The 8436-nt window shown below is 44.1% G+C and overlaps 1 protein-coding gene across 1 annotated transcript; it reads right to left on the bottom strand.

Moving 5' to 3' along the window:
- Positions 1 to 319: 319 nt before the first annotated feature.
- Positions 320 to 1045, bottom strand: LOC308081153 (alpha-soluble NSF attachment protein-like; the record flags this gene model as incomplete). Its single annotated transcript, XM_080457549.1, has 1 exon — positions 320 to 1045. The coding sequence occupies one exon, from the start codon at positions 1043 to 1045 to the stop codon at positions 320 to 322; it is 726 nt and encodes a 241-aa protein (XP_080313675.1).
- Between the last annotated feature and the right edge of the window lie 7391 nt (positions 1046 to 8436).

Here is an 8436-nt window from a genome sequence, read left to right as displayed (position 1 = left end):
ATATTTTTTTAAATATTTATTTATTCAATTAGTTATTTATTTTTCATGCAGTTTATGTGGATTGTGTTCTTGTTCACGCTTTTATTTTTTTTCTCTTGCCACTTGAAGTTCAAGTCCCTTGGGAGGCCTCAGCACTTTTAAATGAAATAAAATGAGAACTTTTGGGCAGAAAATGTTGTGTGTTGTGGGGAGTATTTTCTTTATTAACTCTGTTATTTATTTTTTAGATTAAATGGGTTAGTAGTACAACAACAAAACTGGTTGTAAATACTATATTTGTGAACTATTGTGTATTATTTATGTGAAGCCCCTGTGGGGGTCAAAGCAGGTCTGTGTCATTTTCCTGTATGGTTCTCTTAATTCTGAGTAGCATGGTAGTGAGCCACTTGTCCAGTCTGGAGATATCGTCAAATTCCTTCACCGAATCGGTATACATGTCCACATTTTGTTCCTCAAAGGCATCTAGAAGTTTCTTCAACAGCTTGCATTCTCGAGAACGTGAAAAGGGTGGAAACATTTCTTCGTACTTCTGTACCGCAAGTTTTGCATTCAGCATATGTACACAGAAGTGACAGAGCGCTGCTTTGAAGAAGTGGTCCTTTGCCATGCAATAAGGCAGTGTGCTTTCAATTGCATGGGTTCCAAGTCGTTCATACATCTCAATGGCTTTTGGGTACTGCTCCAGCTGAGCTGCATAGGTTGCAACCTTGATAAGGCACTTGTTAGCACTGCGGGTGTAACCTTCTCCCTTGTAATAGTCTGCTGCCTGTTCATAATGACCAATAGCCTTATCAATATCAACCAGCTCGGTCTCATATATTTCAGCAATTGAGATGTGATTTATGGCTGCATGGGTGAACCTCCCTATGTCAGTGTATGCCTCAATAGCTTGGGTCAAACAGGTTATCCCCTTTTTTGGATCTGTTTCTTTGAAGACATATGCAGCATCTAAAAAGTTAGCTGCTGCATCATGTTTTCTCTGCATTTGTAGGTGATGAAAGGCAGCTTGCAAAAACTCATTACCTTTCTTTTCCTTCTTGAACATATTTGTTGTCAAGGCCTCTTCCCTTGTAAATTAGCTGCAGAACATGTTTGAGAGAAGCAACTGTCATGTTACAACTGTCATGTTAATACTGTTTGTTGTGTGTGTGTGTGTGTGTGTGTGTGTGTGTGTGTGTGTGTGTGTGTGTGTGTGTGTGTGTGTGTGTGTGTGTGTGTGTGTGTGTGTGTGTGTGTGTGTGTGTGTGTTTGTTCTTCTTTATTTTAGCTAAGACATTTGAAATGAGTTCATCATTTCAATTACACTGTGTAGATTCTCATCAAACTCAGTTGGAATCATCTCTTCCACTTGAATTGAGCTGTCTAGCTTCTCAGCAAGCACAGTCCGAATCCCGTTTTCATGCTGATTTTGCTCCCGTACATTTTCCAGCCAACACACTGTGCCATACCACAAATTGTAAACTTCATCCTTGAATGCATTCACGGATTTTGCTACGGGGCCAGGCTGTGAGAGACCGGCATGGGTGCTATGTGAACAGGTATCTATCGGTCCCAGGTAGACAAATGGCAACTCGGGGGGGGTCCCGGCTCCCTCTTGGGAGTCTGGAACCTTTACCATGACAGTATCAGACTCTTCTCTGCTCTTTGCTAGCCAAGCATCCCTGCTTTCCAGTGCACTCGTGATGTTTCCCGGTATCCTATCAAGCGCCTTTGCGTATGGCAGTTGGATTTCCAGCTCGGAGCCATACAGTTCAGCGAAACATGCTATAGTATAGTCGGTGAGGAACTTGCCAAAAGCCATATTCAGAGCTTCAAGTAGGATACGTCTATTGAAACACTTCACTTCATAATTCCCATTGTGCTCTGACAGATAGAGCATATCGAGCAGTTGTTTATCTGCCTTGGAGCCATTGGATAAAATGTTACAGCGTACAGGCTTAGACAGCTGTAATGCGGCCAAATACACAAGCACATACCATGCAGCATAGTAGAACAGGCCTGATACAGTGACTGTCCCGCTGGAGTTGGGCTTAATTGTGTCCACTATCCGAATGCCGCTAGCTGCAAAGGCCATCGCCATAGTGGTGCTTATGACTCGGTCCGGTGCACTGTCGCCCTTACCAGCAAAGCAGGGCAAGGTCCCATGCTTAAGGGTTTCGATCATTGCTGACTGCTGCTCAGAGCTGATCACATTATATTGGAGGAGTGTACTCAGTGGCTTGGCAAAGTGCATTTCAAAATGTCCCGTCTCTACCTTAAGCGCTGGACCTGGTGCTGTGGGCACTTGGTGCATTATGTTGCAAGCAAGCCGCCAGCCCCGCACCAGCATCTCGAGCATATATGTCGGGGCCGGTTGTGTAGGGAAGTCTAGTGCCCGGAAGAGCGGGTAGCATCTTCTCGTACGGTTGACAAACACTGGCCACAGGTTGCCCGAGAACCGATCAGAGCCGCCTGTATCTGGGTTAAGCCTCTCCAGCTGCTTTGTGGAAACAATAGGGAAACAGGTGGTCATATTCTCACTCATTATCCTCGTGTCCGCTGGGGAAGCTTCAGAGAACTGTGTTGTTGGCTCCCTCAATACTAGGTTGACCCTAGTCCTACAAAATGTATCAGTTCCGGCAGTGGGTAAACGCTGCTCACAAATTAGGTTTTGCGTCTGCATCAGCGCTGAAATGTCTTCAGGGGATAGGGATATTATATTCGATTGCAGCTGGCTTGCTCCAATGTCCTCTGTTCTGTCAGTGTCCAAGTGCAGCACGCTGAACATTGCCGCAAGAGTGTTCACCGTTACATTTTTGAGTAATGGAGCCTTGCACTCATAGGCAAAGCGGTGTGCTGTGATGCAGTGGGTAAACATGTTCAATAGCAGGTTCACATTGTGGTTTTGTAATGTTCCGCGAGGTTTGTGGATATCATACATCAGCACACAGAACTCGATCACAGCCTCGTTTCTTAAGAGCCAGTCACAAGAGCGAGATGCATCTGTGGCAAGACCCTCGATCAGACTAGCTGCCCATGTTGCACCCCCTACACAGAGATTGACTTCCAAGGGTATAGCCCTCAGAGCTTGCAATGTGGCCCAGGGACTGTTACAAGTGTGTTTAATCACCTGCTGGACCCGATGTGCGACCTTGCAGCACTGAGATTGTGTGCAGCAGGGTTTCTGTGTTTCAGAGCAATCATAGAACTCACCACCCCAGCCTATAGGCATTGAGTTGTTCTGCTCCAGTTGCGTCTTACGAGCCTCTAACCAAGGGGACCTGAGTATGGTGTGCAGAACCGGGGATAGCAGGGCGTCACAGGCAAACGCACCAAAGGTCTCGAGGCCATGCTTGATGACATTGGTGTCTCTCACCCATCTCGACACTAGCTCCAGCAGTCCATCATCATTCTTTTGCTCCAAGACTATTCTGTTAAGGTTTGGCTGTTCTTGCGCGGCGATTGCAGCTTTTCGCAACCTTACCAATGTTCTCTTGCAGTCTTCTGGCAAGAGCAGCCATTGTCCCACAGTTGGAGCGTCGTGGAGAAACATGGGAGCTTCCACTTTCACCAGGTGACCTTCTTTTACCAAACACAGGCTGGGTGTAAGTGGGCTGATCTCTTCCATGGAGAATCTTGTATACCGATTGCAATCATCGGTGGCATTCCACTCCCCAACTTTGCATTTTGGGGAGTGGGAACACAGAGTGCAAACAGTAAGAGATCTCAGCTCTGATGCCACGCTCTCCCTTTCACAGCTTGTTGTATCTGTACTGTAATGTGTTTCCTTTTCAATTTCATCTTCTCCCTCACAATCTTCATCTGACTCAGAGTCCGGCCTGTATGGTAGGATCCAGCAATTAGAGTCCGACATGCTAATGTTTTTTTCATAGGCTCTCTGAGCTAGCTCATGATTAGTAGCTCTGCGGGTGCGTGAGCTTCACCACCTGGCGAAGATACATTCCTGTTGATTTTACGCACAAAGGCCATGAGCATGACACGGTCATAGACCAGGGTCTTGATTGAGATCTCCCCTAGTGAGATAAGCTCATTCATGAGGGTTAGGTCAGCCCGGACCTCTAGGTATAGGTCCATCTGTAGCCTGTTTGAGTACCACTCTGGAGCTTGCTTATCCAGCCTTGAGCGAATGGCCCCTAGCAATACATTAGCAGCTTTCACAGGCTTTGTAAGGTTGCAACCGCTGGGGACTATTTTTAAAAGGGCCTTGATCTCACTTAAGTCCAAGAGGCACGATTCCGATATGGTCTTTGGCACCATGAGTTGAATCCTTTCTTCCATTCGTGCCCCGTAGGCCAAGGCCTCTGACCAGGGCTCTGGTCCCTCTGCACCAGGTCTGCTACTTGTCAGCGTCAAAAACTCAATCAGGGGGAGATCGCAACGCACCTTTGCGTTCATATCTCGCCACACCTGCATGTAGCGAAAATACAGAATCTCATATGACCTTATGAAGTGCCTTAAGGCTTCGGAGTCTGAAAAATGACACTTGAGTGCTTCTGTCACAGAGAGCACGTCCTGTTCCGATGAGGGTTCTGCACTGCAAGCTGCATTTGCCCTTGTGCTTGTAGATATGGCCAGAATTTCACTTATAAAATCTTTACGTCCCAGTGCGGCCTCTACAATGTGTTTAAGGTGTTTGTCACCACCGTGATCTGTCTTCAGCGAAGGGAATCGCTCCAGGACTGATCTGAAGCCCAATATGAGCTCTTGCATTGCGTTTGCATAGCGGATCAATGTTCTATCGTATTGGTCCACAGCAGCGTTGAACTGGGCTGCATGTTTGTCACATTCTGGGCATATTTTTGCCCAGAGTATGGGAGGGTTTTGCACTGCTGCTTGCTCATCGTTTCTCTCATAACACCAGCGGACAACCCTATGGCGTAGGTAAGAGCGGTTCTTCAATGAGTTTTCGACAAAGACAGGGTCACCATCTGCGTCTGACATCTCTTCTTCACTCTCGGAAACATCCAACTCAACGTTTTCGCTTGAGATACTATTATTCTCTTCCAAGTAGGAGCACATGCTTGTGCTCTTCACTGTTGAGGACGACAATACTAGATCAGCATAATTCATCGTATCCCCCCCCAGAGATCCATTATTGGGATAGGGCTCCACAGAACTAAAGATGTTACTGTACACTTGACTGAGCATATCATATACTAATTCTCCATTATTCTGAAAAAGCAAAACATTATCAGATCTCTGTCCAGAATCTTCACTCCAGAAAGAAAATGCCATAGTGGTCACCGAAGCCCGATGTGGCCATACAGCTAATTAATACGCTTCCGCTGGATCCATGCCACTATGGATTTGCACACATTTTCACAATTTAAAAAAAATTGCAAATCTGCCAAGCTATGAGCTTTTTTTTTTTTATGTTGGGAAACGCTTATTTTTTTTACAAAAAGTGACACAGATGCTTTCCAGATCTTAGAATAGAGTTAAATTCAAATATTTGCACACATTTTCACGATTTTTCAAAAATAGCAGATCTACAAGCTTATAGCATGTAGATCCAGAAGCAAAGAATAGACATAAAATGTTTGCTTTAAACAATATATATTCAAAGATTTGCATACATTTTCATGATTTTCAAAAATAGCAGATCTACAAGCTCATAGGCGACACCGAGTGCCGCGCTATAAGCTTGTAGATCTGCTATTTTTGAAGATCCAAAGTGTAAAATAATGCTTTTTAGCTCAAAAGAAAAAGTGACACAGATGCATTCCAGGTCTTAATGGGCTAACAAGCTTAGGCATACTGCCAAAGGATTTTCTGACAAATTGGGCCTTTTCTGTAATGACTTGATATAGCACTATGGGAGTATACCTACCACTGATAAGGTGGGCCAGTATGATTTGGTCCAGTCAACATTATGAAATGCCATCACATGAACAGAAACTCCTCCCCTTCATAAAGCAATGGATTTCCCCTTTCCCCTCAGTACTGAACATAATGGCAAACTGGAGAACAGGGCAACAGTGGAACCTTGAAAATATGTATTCGTGGCCTGGGCCCATACCATATTGTGATTTCCAGAATGGAAGGTAAGAAACGTATTTTCTTTTATAGATAGATAGAGATAAAATGTTTCTCTTTTGAAGAAAGGGATCCCTTTCTCTTGTTAATTTTTGTAATCAATTGAAACACCCCCTGTATGAACGAACAAGACTTTTTATTTTGCTATTGTTTTTGACTGTATCTCTGTGCTTTATTATTTCTTTTACTAGAGCACAAATTCAAAATCCAGAGCCACGCCCAATACCGTATCGTGATTTCCAGAATGGAAGGTAAGAAAGATATTTTCTTTTATAGATAGATAGAGATAAAATGTTTCTCTTTTGATACCTTTCTCTTGTTAATTTCTGTAATCAATTGAAACACCCCTCTATGAACGAACAAGACTCTTTTTATTTTGCTTTGTTTTTGAGTGGATCTCTGTCCCTTATTATTTATTTTACTAGAGTAAAAAGTCAAGACAAGAAGTCAAGAATGTCTGAGACAGAACCTGGATTATCATCTGAAAGATTTAGTCGCGCCCCGAGTAGTCACCACCATCACCGTAGTAGACCCAGCTGTACAGAAGGGCAGAGAACGGGCAGGGGACGATGTCGGAGAAGACCCACGGACCCCAAGCACCCCACGGACCACACGCACCCGAGGGAACCGAGGTATGCCAAGCCCCTGAGGGACCCCAGGCAAGCAGTCCCATCCAGAGAGAGAAGGGACAATCAGTCAGGGGCTTCAAATTCCCCGGAAGGTAAGACAGTTTATTGTCTTGTAATTTTTTTTTTTTACTTTAAAATCTTTCTGTAATGCAAAGTTCTTCCATATTTATTTGTGTTAAGTTATATTGGTTCTATATAGGTTAAATTGTAACTAATATATACATTTATATTTTAATTTTTTTCACAGATCATAATGTAGAACATAAACAAAATACCGGAGTTTTTGGTCGCTTAGGGTCTTTACCAGAAGACATACATGGGTACCCGTTGGCGCCTACACCTACAATACAAATATTGCAACCTGGTGAAGATTTTGATATGGCTGATGAGTCAGTGGATCATTCAGAGAGCAAACAAGATATGGGAGATGCCATTGAAAATCAAGCTGGGCCAGAAAACGTGACAGATAGTTCTACCAAGGAATCACCCTTGAAGCATGCATCTGGTTCTAATTCTGACAGGCAGGATACAGAACTGCCTCATGATGACAGCCAGCTTGCTCTTGAGACTAGTGAAGCATCTCTCCAAGTACCAGACCCAGAGCAGATACAAAAACGTAAACGCAGTAGCAGTCGTAGCAGTACTACCAGCAATACTAGCAGAAGTAGTAGTAGTAGTAGTAGTAGTAGTAGTAGTAGTAGTAGTAGTAGTAGTAGTAATAGTAGTAATAGTAATAGTAGTAATAGCAGCAGAGGCAGCAGCAGAACCAGAGGCAATGAGAAACCCAAAGAAAAACGCATCACCCTCGAGAGACCGTGCTCTGTTTCTGTTGAGCGGCTCAACCTTCACACAGTGCCCTCAATTGATGCAAAGGAGGCAATCTTTGCCAGTCTATCACAGCAAACTGTTTGCACAGCCCAAGTCTTATTGGACGAGATACCAAAAGCCAATTTGACTGAAAAAGAAGACCCGGAACATGATGACGTTCCGGGTCCTAGTGAAATTGTGCACCCTTCTCCTGCTGCAAAACCACACACTCGGAAGACGTCTCGTAAGTCCTTGCCCGCGGCGGTCTCCACAGTTAAGCCAAACATGGCTGATTCGAATCCCAGCACTGACACCCAGAAGAGAGTTGGGAGAGCGGCTACCAGAGTTAGGCAGACTGTGGGTCAGCGATCTGCAGCTATTGTCAGGTCTCTTAACACCAACAAGCGTCCCGCAGTCAAAACAAATCAGCAAAAAACTGTCAAACAGTCAACTGTCAAACAGTCAAACCCTGCAAAGAACAAATCGATGCCCACGTCAGCTAAGAAAAAAACAAGGCAGCCAGGTATCCGAGCTTTGTACAATGATTTGAAAAAAGAATTGGAAGGCAAAGGGCTCAACACATACGAGATGAATGGTTTCTATTTAAAGTTCAAATGTCTCCAGGACACGAAAGCCATCGTCGAAAAGACAACATGCCAATACTGCAATATTTTCTACACCAGAGAGCTCTACATATGTAAGGACACATTTCAAATTCAACGTAACAGAGCTGTCTCTCTGAAGTGCAACTGTGATATGTGCTTTAAATGTTTTAAAAGAGGAAAGCAATGCCAACGTCATGGGGCAGATGAAAAAAAACATCTGGAGAAAAAAGTTAGTGAAACTGAGAATATCACAATCAACCAATTGGTTGAAAACAACGTGTGTGTGAACCAGTACCCATGGTTAATGCCTTTGGATCAGAATGCTAAATTCTTACAGGAGGAAGACAAGCAATGCGTGA

The sequence above is a fragment of the Gymnoscopelus braueri genome (assembly GCF_963280865.1).
Source record: "Gymnoscopelus braueri genome assembly, contig: SCAFFOLD_49, whole genome shotgun sequence".
Lineage (NCBI taxonomy): Eukaryota > Metazoa > Chordata > Actinopteri > Myctophiformes > Myctophidae > Gymnoscopelus > Gymnoscopelus braueri.
The sequence above is the reverse complement of the archived record's forward strand: the minus strand, read 5'-3'. Positions and strand labels throughout refer to the sequence as shown.